Source organism: Salvelinus namaycush, chromosome 5, assembly GCF_016432855.1.
Source record: "Salvelinus namaycush isolate Seneca chromosome 5, SaNama_1.0, whole genome shotgun sequence".
NCBI classification, from domain to species: domain Eukaryota; kingdom Metazoa; phylum Chordata; class Actinopteri; order Salmoniformes; family Salmonidae; genus Salvelinus; species Salvelinus namaycush.
In genome coordinates, this window is record NC_052311.1 from 53,104,007 (window position 1) to 53,116,112 (window position 12,106).

At 40.3% G+C, this 12,106-nt stretch overlaps 1 protein-coding gene across 1 annotated transcript; it reads left to right on the forward strand.

The window, feature by feature from the left end:
- Positions 1 to 3,702: 3,702 nt before the first annotated feature.
- Positions 3,703 to 9,574, forward strand: LOC120047657 (nucleoside diphosphate-linked moiety X motif 17-like). The gene is made up of 8 exons (XM_038993201.1): positions 3,703 to 4,211; positions 7,300 to 7,416; positions 7,573 to 7,756; positions 7,888 to 7,913; positions 8,078 to 8,170; positions 8,336 to 8,434; positions 8,570 to 8,706; positions 8,889 to 9,574. The coding sequence occupies exons 1-8, from the start codon at positions 4,137 to 4,139 to the stop codon at positions 9,058 to 9,060; spliced, it is 903 nt and encodes a 300-aa protein (XP_038849129.1). The 5' UTR covers positions 3,703 to 4,136; the 3' UTR covers positions 9,061 to 9,574.
- The last annotated feature ends 2,532 nt before the right edge of the window (positions 9,575 to 12,106 follow it).

A 12,106-nucleotide genomic window follows, 5' to 3' on the forward strand; every position in this document is an offset into this window, starting at 1 on the left:
ATTATTTTAAGAAGGTCATACCAAGGATTATTTAGCTATTTGATTTTGAATTTTAAGACCCCTTGAAGAATCCCAAAAAATATATTTAAAAAATATTTGATGAAAAATTGTATTTGGCCCATACAAATGCATTGAATAACAAATTAACTACATGGAACAACAGATAGTCCCCCCCAGAAAATCTAAAGGAAGTTTGTTCTTAACTGTCTGTCCTATATCTGAGAGCTATAACAAATATCAGGAACATTTATTTGTATTATTATTTGTATTTATTTGTACATGTATTTAACTCATTATTTTTGGCACTAAACAGTGTCCATATATACTTACATAATTTTTTTAAACTGGTACTGGCGACCTTCAGACGAGTCTTGTGAGTCCTGTGGGTATCCTAAAGCAAAATAACACATGTATGCGTTTGTGAGTCTCACCTTTCCACAGAGGGGTCATATTAGTGTGTAGCCCAAACAGTTCGTACACTACAGACAAAAGGTGGCAGATCGGCAGTAAGATTATGGGGGTCATAGAACAAAACGGAGAATATCATCGTGAGAGTCTTATCTTTCCATAGAGGGGTCATACTTTTTTTTTTTTTATCGGACGCTACATATGGTTTTGTGAGAAGACCGATTTTCGGGATGTCTCATCTGACAAACACTTCTCTAGCTAGCTCTGTCACTTTTCATGGCAGATGCGGAAGTGCGACATAGGCGGATATGGTGGATTGAGAAACATTATGCTAAAACTGCGCTGTTTACATGATGAATGCATAATTTTTATTTAACCTTTATTTAACAAGGCAAGTCCGTTATGAACGAATTATTATTTACAATGACGGCCTAACCCTGCCAAACCCGGACGGCGCTGGGCCAATTACGGCCGGATGTGATACAGCCTGGATTCGAACCAGGGACTGTAGTGACTTCTCTTGCACTGAGATGCAGTGCCTTAGACCGCTGCGCCTCTCGGGAGCTAAAACATAAATAAAATAAAATCCATCTCATTCTCCAATACATTAGATCTTACATAGATATACCTTACATTATTGGTATCACTAGATTTGAACTGTTTAGTTGTGTTTTTCAAAATTGTTATTTTAGGCAGTTTTATTTTACTGAAGCATCTTCAAAATAATATTGGTCTTTGGTGCCACCTACTGGATTAATACTACACTGAATGGGGCGGCACATGGGTGCAATCACAGTCATAGAGGAAGAGGGGAAGCTAGAGGTTTCACTCTCGCCAAAATCTGTCCAAAATAAGGCCAACGCGTTTCTATTGGTTAATTTTTGACATAAACTTGTCGCCTGCCTTCCTGCCTTTGGGACAACGACTCCCATTGTTAGGGCGGAGATATGAGCATCTCGTCATTATATACAGATCTCTGCCACAGTGCCACGTGTTTGGTAGATGGGGAGCTCAGTGTCAGAAAGTTATGAGGTAGATAATGCTACCCCCCCAAGGAAGTGTGATTAGTTTTTTGTTGTTCTCCATTATAATTGATTATGTATTCTCTCAGGGAGAACAGATATTGGGAGGTCTTTGTTTGCGGACGACAGGGCACTGGAAGAGAGGGAGAAATATTCCCCATAAAGTCAGGAGAGTTCAAGAAGGATCAGAGAAGTTGAACATTAGTCCCACAGGTGGGGCTTCAAGTTCTCAGTTGAGAAAACCAGAGGTATGGACTTGAGTCACATGACTTGGACTCGAGTCAGACTCGATTCACAAATATGATGACTTGCAACTTGACTTTGACTTTAACACCAATGACTCGTGACTTAACTTGGACTTGAGCCTTTTGACTCAAACTAACTTGATACCCTCCCCAAGCCCAAATATATAAAATTATGCTATTAAAAAAAGTGTGCAGCGCATCAACTCTTCATTTAACGGATAACAATTTGAATCGGACAGCAGCCAATCAAATTGTGCCAGCTGAGAAAAAGTTGTGCGTGGCAGTGTAGAGGAACATTGGTGGGTGAATTCAGACGGAGCCCTTGGAAAGATGATACCCCAAATTATTATGGTCGGATATAAAGACTACACTGTAGTCAACAAAAAACAGATTCCAACTTGCAAAACATGTGGGAAGAAAATTACAGACGGAGGCGCAACAACTTCCAACTTTGTTCGACATTTGAAGCTGCACAAAGAACGATAAGTCGTGGCGAATATAGCCGACAGCTATATATAACTTAACGTAACATTAAATCAATGAGCCTCCACACAGTCAGTCAGTGCGGGAACGTGATCATTGCACCCAAGATTGAGCTACAACTGGCTAGGCAGTTGGTAGCCTAAATCCTGCCTGATGTTACTGCTGTTCTGAAAACCATTGACATATGTTAGCCTACTGTAACCACACACACAGAGAGAGAGAGTGTGTGTGCGTGTGCGTGTGTGTGCGCGTGTTAAGGTTGGGCGATTGTGTACAAGCTTACATCGCCCGATTGCGCCCCACTAGTGATCCTCGATAGTCGATCGAAATACATGGCTACCCATGTATTTCCATTGAAATAAAGTTTATTTGGAAAATAATGAATATATATATTTTTAAAAGCATTCATGATTTGCTTAAATGTAATATACTAACTATTACTCTTGTTAAAAATATGAAATGGTATTACATTTGGTGAACAGCACATTATGACTTGTTTAGGACTCGAAACTCAAATTTTAGGACTTGAGACTTGACTCGGACTTGCCTGTCTTGATTTGGGACTTGACTGCTAAGACTTGAGAATGACATTCAAAACAAATGACAAGAATTGTGGAATAGGGAGGGAAAGGGAAGACTCCTGTGTAAGATCCAGGACAATGTGAGGGCAGGGAGGCCCTCAGGTCGAGAGAGAAGGGAGGAACGTTGAATCACAAGGCTCTGGGACACACAAAGCTCAACAGTACAAAACATCTGACTGGGTGTGATCACTGTCAGGAGAAGATGGAGACAGTGGGAAACGTGTTATTTCAGTGCCAGCACAATGGGAGGGATTGTTATCAGATTTAAGGGCAAATATATAATATATGTCATTTAGCAGATGCTTTTATCTAAAGCAACTTTGTCATTTGTGCATACATTTTATGTATGGGTGGTCCAGAGAATCAAACCCACAACCATGGCATTACAAGCACCATGCTCTACCAACTGAGCTACAATGGCATAGGAGGGTCAAGCTTAAGTTAATAGCTGAGAAAATATTCAGTATTTAAACATGTTAGTTTCCTTAAAGGAAAACTACACCCAAAACCTATCTTTCGGTATAGGTTTCATTAATCTTTTTTTTTTACATTGTCAGCATTCTTTCAAAATACAGAAATACAGAAGGTATGATGCATTTTGCATCACATGATGTTGTCTTTTCCATCATATGATTCATAATGCATCATATCAGCTGTATTTCTGTATTGTGAAAGTTATACTGTATATCTTTAAAACCTTATTGATGACATGCAACACATTTTGATATCAGCAATGGACTAAGGAAAAAAATACAAAAATATGTTTTTGGGGTGGAATTTTCAGGAGATGAGAATAGTGGGTAGGATTTAGAGTTTTTAGACTTTCCTTTTCTCTGGTCCACACTCCAGTCCAGTTTGTTGCGGTAAAGAACATTAAAGTTGGTTGCGAACCGCCATATATAAACCAAAGAAGAAGAAGAGCCACATGTGATTTCGATGTAGCCAATGAATGTAGGTAGCTAGCTACGTGTACATTTGTGTTTATATTCCTTGGACATGACAGCCAGCCATAGAAACTAAGAAGATCAGTGGGCAGGAAACAATTTTGTTGCATGAACCGTCCACCTAGTTAACAAGGCAGGAGCCCACTGGATAGATAGTTAGCTAATACAGCTTGGGAATTGATCAGAATAACGGCTAGCTATAGAGTTAACTTGGTTGTCAATACTTCAGTGAACTGCAGTGGGATGTCAATTGCGCTACTCATTTGAACAAATGTGTAATGTGGTAATATTAGCTAGCTAGCTAACGTGCATTGCCATTCTTATATTGCTATCAGAAATCTGATTTGTTATCGCTCGCAGGATTATTTGACAAATTGTTTTGTAAATCAGGCTAGCCAACTGTCACCTGCATTAAACTACTGTATCTATCAATAAGGAGAATAATTGACAACCATGGAAAAAGTCACGAAAATTCTGGTTCATCTGTCGAAGAATAATGTCGCACCGCAATGTGCCCGTTTTGTACAGGTCAGTTGTGCATGTGCTATGTTTTTGCTTTGTTGTCACTTCAACACTAGCCAAATGCCAATGTCACGTGGAATTTATCAAAACGAGGTGCTATGGTAGTGTTTGGTTTTACTGTAGTACCATTTTAAAGGGGTAGGTCACCCAAATTAAAAGGTTAAATGCAAAATAAAACAATAATACTGTACATATACACTACATGACCAAAAGTATGTGGACAACTTCACATCAAACATCTAATTGCAAAATCATGGGCATTACTATGGAGTTTGTGCCCCCTCTCCTCCCTCCCTCTGCTCCACTGCAATAACAGCCTCCACTCTTCTAGGAAGGCTTTCCACTAGCTGTTGGAACATTGCTGCAGGGACTTGCTTCTATTTAGCCACGAGCATTAGTGAGGTCGGGCACTGATGTTGGGCTCGCAGTCGGCGTTCCAATTCATCCCAAAGCTGTTCGATGGGGTTTAGGTCAGGGCTCTGCCGGCCAGTCAAGTTCTTCCACACCGATCTCAACAAACTATTTTTGTATGGACCTCCCTTTATACACGGGAGCATTGTCATGCGGAAACAGGAAAGGGTCTTCCCCAAACTGTTGCCACAAAGTTGGAGGCACAGAGTCATCTGGAATGTCATTGTATGCTGTAGCGTTAAGATTTCCATTCACTGGAACTAAGGGGCCTAGCCCAAACCATGAATAACAGCCACAGACCATTATTCCTCCTCCAAACTTTATAGTTGGCACTATGCTTTGGGGCAGGTAGCGTTCTTCTGGCATCCTCCAAACCCAGATTCGTCTGTCGGACTGCCAGATGGTGAAGCGTGATTCATCACTCCAGAGAATGGATTTCCACTGCTCCCGAGTCAAATGGTGGCAAGCTTTACACCACTCCAGCCGACGCTTGGTGATTTTAGGCTTATGTGCGGCTGCTCGGCCATGGAAACCCATTTCATGAAGCTCCCGGCGAACAGTTCTGACTTTGCTTCCAGAGGCAGTTTGGAACTAGGTACTGAGTCTTGCAACTTAGGACAGACAATGTTTTACGCACTACGTGCTTCGGCACTCGGCAGTCCCGTTCTATGAGCTTGTGTGGCCTACCACTTCGCGTTGTTGCTCCTAGACATTTCCACTTCACAATAACAGCACTTACAGTGGCAAGAAAAAGTATGTGAACCCTTTGGAAATACCTGGATTTCTGCATAAATTGGTCATCAAATTTGATCTGATCTTCATCTAGGTCACAACAATAGACAAATACAGTCTGCTTAAACTAATAACACACTAACAATTATACGTTTTCATGTCTTTATTGAACACACAGTGTAAACACTCACAGTGCAGGGTGGAAAAAGTATGTGAAACCTTGGATTCAATAACTGGTTGACTCTCCAATAACCTCAACCAAACATTTTTTGTAGTTGCGGATCAGACCTGCACAACGGTCAGGAGGAATTTTGGACCATTCCTCTTTATAAAACTGTTTAAGTTCAGCAATATTCTTGGGATGTCTGGTGTGAACTGCTCTCTTGAGGTCATGCCACAGCATCTCAATCGGGTTGAGGTCAGGACTCTGACTGGGCCACTCCAGAAGGCGTATTTTCTTCTGTTGAAGCTATTCTGTTGATTTACTTCTGTGTTTTGGGTCGTTGTCCTGTTGCATCACCTGACTTCTGTTGAGCTTCAATTGACAGACAGATAGCCTAACATTCTCCTGCAAAATGTCTTGATAAACTTATGAATTCATTTTTCCGTCAGTGATGGCAAGCTGTCCAGGCCCTGAGGCAGCAAAGCAGCCCCAAACCATGATGCTCCCTCCACCATACTTTTTGGTGGAGGGTTTTGATGTTGGTGTGCTGTGCCTTTTTTCCTCCACACATAGTGTTGTGTGTTCCTTCCAAACAACGCAACTGTAGTTTCATCTATCCACAGAATATTTTGCCAGTTGCACTTTTGCAAACTTCAGACTTGCAGCAGTGTTTTTTTGGGACAGCAGTGGCTTCTTCTGTGGTGTCCTCCCATGAACACCATTCTTGTTTAGTGTTTTACATATCGTAGACTTGTCAGAGATGTTAGCATGTTCCAGAGATTTCTGTAAGTCTTTAGCTGACACTAGGATTCTTCATAAACCTCATTGAGCATTCTGCGCTGTGCTTTTGCAGTCATCTTTGCAGGATTGCCACTCCTAGGGAAATTAGCAACAGTGCTGAACTTTCTCAATTTATAGACAATTTGTCTTACTGTGGACTGATGAACATCAAGGCTTTTAGAGATACTTTTGTAACCCTTTCCAGCTTTATGCAAGTCAACAATTCTTAATCGTAGGTATTCTAACATCTCTTTTGGTCAAGGCATGGTTCACATCAGGCAATGCTTCTTGTGAATAGCAAACTCAAATGTTGTTTTTTTATAGGACAAGGCAGTTCTAACCAACATCTCCAATCTTGTCTCATTGATGACTCCAGTTAGCTTTTGTAGAAGTCATTAGCCTAGGGGTTCACATACTTTTTCCAACCTACACTGAATGTTTAAATGATCTATTCAATATAGACAAGAAATCCAGGTAATTCCAAAAGGTTCACATACTTTTTCTTGCCACTGTAGAGTTGCCCGGGGCAGCTCTAGCAGGGCAGAAATTTGACGAATTGAGTTGTTGGAAAGGTGGCGTCCTATGACGGTGACTTACTGAGCTCTTCAGTAAGGCCATTCTACTGACAATGTTTATCTATGGAGATTAAATTACTGTGTGCTCGATTTTATACACCTGTCAGCAACAGGTGCGGCTGAAATAGCCGAATCCACTAATTTGAAGGGGCGTCCACATACTTTTGTATATATAGTGTATATTTCCTTAATCTATGGGCCAAAGATTGCCATCCATTATCAGGATTTGTATATTGATAACCAAAAAACAATGACTGAATGGACCCATACCAGGCCCAGTACTTTCCCCTCCAAAATACATTGAAATCAAGTCATTTAGATAAATGGTTAGCCTTTATTCTTGTAGTTGCCGATTCTTCAAAGGTTGTTATATGAGGTGAATTATGCAACAGTTAAAAAAAACGTCTTTTTTTACCACTTAATTTTCTGTTAGAGCATAACAGGTCATTTTACAGAGACTCTTGATGATGAGGTGGAGGTGAAGTGTTCTTTGGAGAACAATCGCTTTATACTGTGTGACTGCGAGAAGGGGAGAGGAATTCCTCTAAAGGTAATGGCTCCACGGAATACATTCAATTTAATAAAATTATAGGTTTAATTGTTTTATCAGTTGTGGCCACATCCCATATAAATAATTGTTGTTTGACTGAAAAAAGTGTAATGGAAAATGTTTGAGTTTATTTGTTTGATATTTGTTTTTTCTCAGAGGGCAACCTTTTGCCCCTTCAAGTATCTGTCTGTCGCAGAGGCAGCTGCAATCCCATTGGATGTTCAGAGCCGCGGAGTGGACGTGGGGGTTGCTATTCTTCTGCAGTCAGCCAATCAGAAGGTGTTGTTAACTCGACGGGCGTCCAGTCTCCGCATTTTCCCCAATGTGTGGGTTCCACCAGGTATGGCATCTTTCTGCGGAAGTAACCTTTTAAAATGAAATAGCATTCCATAGAACGACACTTTGGGTAACCCAATTAACTTTAGTGTTGTTTCCTGATATTGAAAGGGTGATTTGTTTTCATTTTTTCAGGTGGCCATGTGGAACTGGATGAGAGGGTAACGTTTCTAGTTGCTATAGCTATTAAACAGTGGAAGATAAAATTGATTATTCCCCATAAGTGTCTTTGCCTGTGGTTTCAACACCCTCATGGTCTCTGGGGTCAATTCCCTTCAATCAAGCTTGGTGTGTGTGTTTGCCTCATATCTCTCTTGTTTGTCAGCTCCTGGACGCAGGGCTGAGGGAGCTGAGGGAGGAGACAGGACTGAAGCTGGACCCTGGAGACGTCTCAGCTCAGCTGCTGGGGCTCTGGGAGGTGGGAAATCACTGCCACTACACATCACATTTCTAGGTCCAGGGAATAGTTTGTTAAATAATAATAATATGTAAATGCATTAGAAAAAATCTACTGGCCACAATTCCACAGACATTCTGATTTGTCTGACAGTCCTGTTTGCTCATGTTCTGTTTCTCTTCACAGTCAGTTTTCCCACCCATGCTGAGCAGAGGGATGCCACAGAGGCACCATGTGGTCACTTACATGCTCCTAAACACCTCCCTCACACACCAGCAGCTCCAGGTATCTGCCTCACTGTCCTGTATGTCTGTCTATCTGTCTGCCTGTCCATATTCCTTTCTGGTGTTATCATTAAAGGCACACAAAGCCAAATCAAAGAGAAGGCCTCTGACTCACTAAAGACTATCTTTGTTCTAGGCCTCTCTGCACCCCGAGCCTGCTGAGGTCAGTGGCTGTCTGTGGGTGGACGCCTCGCTGGTCAAGGCCATCGTGTCCGCCGTGGACGGAGAGGAGGGTTCTGTGACACCGTTGGAGGGCCTGGCTCCAACCATAAGGTACATCACATCCACAAAGTAATGCACTCAAAACATAAACAGAAAAAATAGATTATATAGTGTACCATTGATAAGTATTTGTGAAAAAAGTTTTACTGGGCTAATTTCCTCTGACATGAATTATTTCATTGGGTTCCTCTTAACAATGTTGGCATTTTGTTTCTGTGGTGTTGGTTCTGCAGTGTATTGGAGGTCTCTCCGGAAGGTGGGCTCAGTGAGTCAATTTTGCCATTGTCTGTTTTGTGTAACCGGGCCCCGAATAGCGGAGAAGATGTGGAGCGGGTCAGCACTGGTACCAAATACGCCCTGGAGCTCTGGCTTAAGAACCTGGAGGGACAGGGGACCCGATGTTAACTGTCTTCACTAAACCTGGACGTCTAGCCCTGTGATGAAGTGACTTCCTGGAGGATGACATCACTTCCTGGAGTTTGCCTTAACCGGTGAAGGTCACCTAAAGTGAACTATCATCTTTCAAAAAATCTTGTATGTATTAACCAATAATGAACTTTGGGTGAACTATCCCTTTAATATCTACAGCAACACCTACAAGTCTTATATGGCTGTTTGAGGGCTTTGCATGAGCTATCAATGTTGTGCGTAAGAACAGTTTTTATTGCAAGGGTGTTGTTGTTAGTGATGAAATGTTATGAACAAAGTGGATTTATACTGCAGATGCTTTTATGATCATTATATTCCATTTGCGCCTTCAAGCCACAAGATGGCAATGCATAGCCTACACAGTGATTTCACATTTGGAAACAAGCGCAAAACAATCAGAATTCTGATTTAAGTTTACATAATTATCTTGACTTGTAAATAATAATGTGTTCTTAACTGACTCGCCTGGTTAAATAAAAATGTATAAAAAATATTTAGATTTTTCTAAATGTAATTATTTTCCTCAACCAGCATATTTACAATGTTTATTTTTTATTTTTTTTACTATACTCAGACAGAAGTTAGGTCTCAAGTTAGTTAGGTTAGGTCTTCATTGTAAAGATAAACACATAAATATGGTATTGTACTTTCAACTGAAGATATCCAATATTGTTTGCAGTGATTCAATAATTAGCATTTAAAGACTACATTTTTATATGTCATAAGTGGAAGGTGTGTGTGTCATATAACGAAACCTCTTTTCACCCACACCCAGATTAATATACTGTACATTATGGCAACCTCACCCATGGATAAGCTACTGGGAAATATGCTTACTTTGTTCTTTGGCTGCATTTAGACATACAGCCCAATTCTGATATTTTTCCTATCAATTGGTCTTTGACCAATCACATCAGATATTTTTCAGAGCTGATCTGATTGTTCCAAAGACCAATTAGTGGGAAAAATAATAATAAAAATTGGGCTGCCTTTGTGAAGCAGCCTTGGTGTGTCAGCTGTTTATGTAGGATTTAACAGCTACTGTTACTGCGTTGCAGTCTCATGGTTGATCATTTGAACGCAAATCGACCAATTTCAAAGCGAAGTCTTGAATGTTAAATGGTGGAGGGGTATGGGGTGGGGTGTAGTAATGAAATGTAAAGAAGTTTTATAACAGTTTTCTACAGTAACTAATTAACTAAGTGACTACAATTGGTGCGTTAAATTAGGGACACAATTCACAACATCAACCAGTCAGAATCCACAGTAAAAAAATGGGAAGGTTTTTTGTTTTCTCCAATTCATCATAAGTCATTACATTTTAATGTCACTAGGAATAACATTCAGATGGAAAGAGTTGGGAGCATAATCTTCATCAGATCCTGAACTATTCCATTTTTCCCGAACTGTCCTGGCTTTTACCATGCAGAGGTAATCGGACCTGTTGTCAGTATTAGGAGCACCACACCCTCTGTGCCAATAGCAGTGGGCACTGGGCATTCCAGTGGGCAAGTATGTGGCAGGGCATTCAAGGTATAATCAAGTCTTGATGCCACATTTCCTTGCCAGTGTATTGTCTGTATTGGTGATGTCATGATATTACTGTATGTTATATTTTCTAGATTTGTCTTATCGTCATAGTGTGTCACTTGTCTGATTTTGTGATCTTATTTGTTTTGGTTGAAAGTTTCTCTCTGATTGATTGATCTTCCTGCTGGACAGTATTAGTAACAGCAACCACTGTGACGTTTCCCTGGAAAAATATACAATGCAACTGTAGAAAGACATATCTAATACATATATACAGTTAGGGGATATGGAGAGGAAGGGACATACACCTCATGCATTTTGGATAAGAATGCGGTTTGTACTGCACACCTTGAAAAATGTAAGTCTTCAATTCTCAATGTCACTTGGTAGCTGATTATCATGAATGTTATGTATCTGTTACCAGGACACCCATATGTCAACTTTTTATGTTAAACCTAGCCCATTGGCCAAAATAGCAGAAAGAGGTGTTGCCCTTTTAATACACGCTGACTTGCATATAATGGACAAAGTTTGAGTAAATCTCAATTTTATGGAGTCTGACTAATTTCGTAATTTAATACAGTACCTTATTCTTTATCACACCGCCACACCCAGCCTAACTGTAAAGCACGTTATCTAGATATCTATTTACTTGTTCCTTTCACACAAAGAATAAAAGAAAGAAAAGCCAGGGGATGAGGGCAGGCTTAGATACAAACAGAGGCATGTCTGTTCTGCCCTAGCTTCAGTTCTCCTGATGAACAGAATCATCCAACTCTTTTACAAACCATGAATGCATCCAAACCACTTCTGCCCATAACAATCTAACAAACTTGATTTAATATTTACAATATTTAATCCCAAAATTATTTGGATTTTTTTCATGCAAAGTTTAAAGCTCCAATGCACGGTGACTTCAAATGTTTACAGATAGTTACATCTCACAGATTTTATTAATAATGGTGGATTTATTTAATCAGATTGTCAAATATACATAACATTGGTGTTTTACTCACTGGGTTGGGTTTGTGGAATAGTTAACTTCTTGGCATGCTAGTTTCCTATCTCAAAACATGTCTTACATGCGGAATGGAATTAGATCTGGATCTCTCAGCCCAAGTAAAAAGGTTTGATTTACAGTCTTTGAAAACAATTAACTTCTTGTTAACTGTACCTGATAGGGTATTGTCCTTAGGGGCACCCTTACTCATTCTTCTTAAATGTTAATTGCAGGATACATATTTTGACCCCATTTACTAAAGTAGGGAGGTTGGTCGGGGAGGCGTAACATATACTAAATGGAGTGCCTCGGATTTACGTACAGAATAATACGAAATACAAATGGAGTCAATGGAATGGTAACAACCACATGGAAACCACGTGTTTGATGTCTTTGATACCATTCCATTGACTCCATTCCGGCTATTATTATGAGCTGTCCTCCCCTCAGCAGCCTCCACTGGTAAAAACATTAGGAATAAAATAACATTAG

What these genes read in the sequence shown, in the direction of transcription:
- LOC120047657 (XM_038993201.1), top strand. Translation starts at nt 4,137, where the DNA reads ATGGAAAAAGTCACGAAAATTCTGGTTCATCTGTCGAAGAATAATGTC. An exon ending in TCACACACCAGCAGCTCCAG is followed by an intron (nt 8,435 to 8,569) that starts GTATCTGCCTCA and finishes TCTTTGTTCTAG; the next exon opens with GCCTCTCTGCACCCCGAGCC. An exon ending in GGCCTGGCTCCAACCATAAG is followed by an intron (nt 8,707 to 8,888) that starts GTACATCACATC and finishes TTGGTTCTGCAG; the next exon opens with TGTATTGGAGGTCTCTCCGG.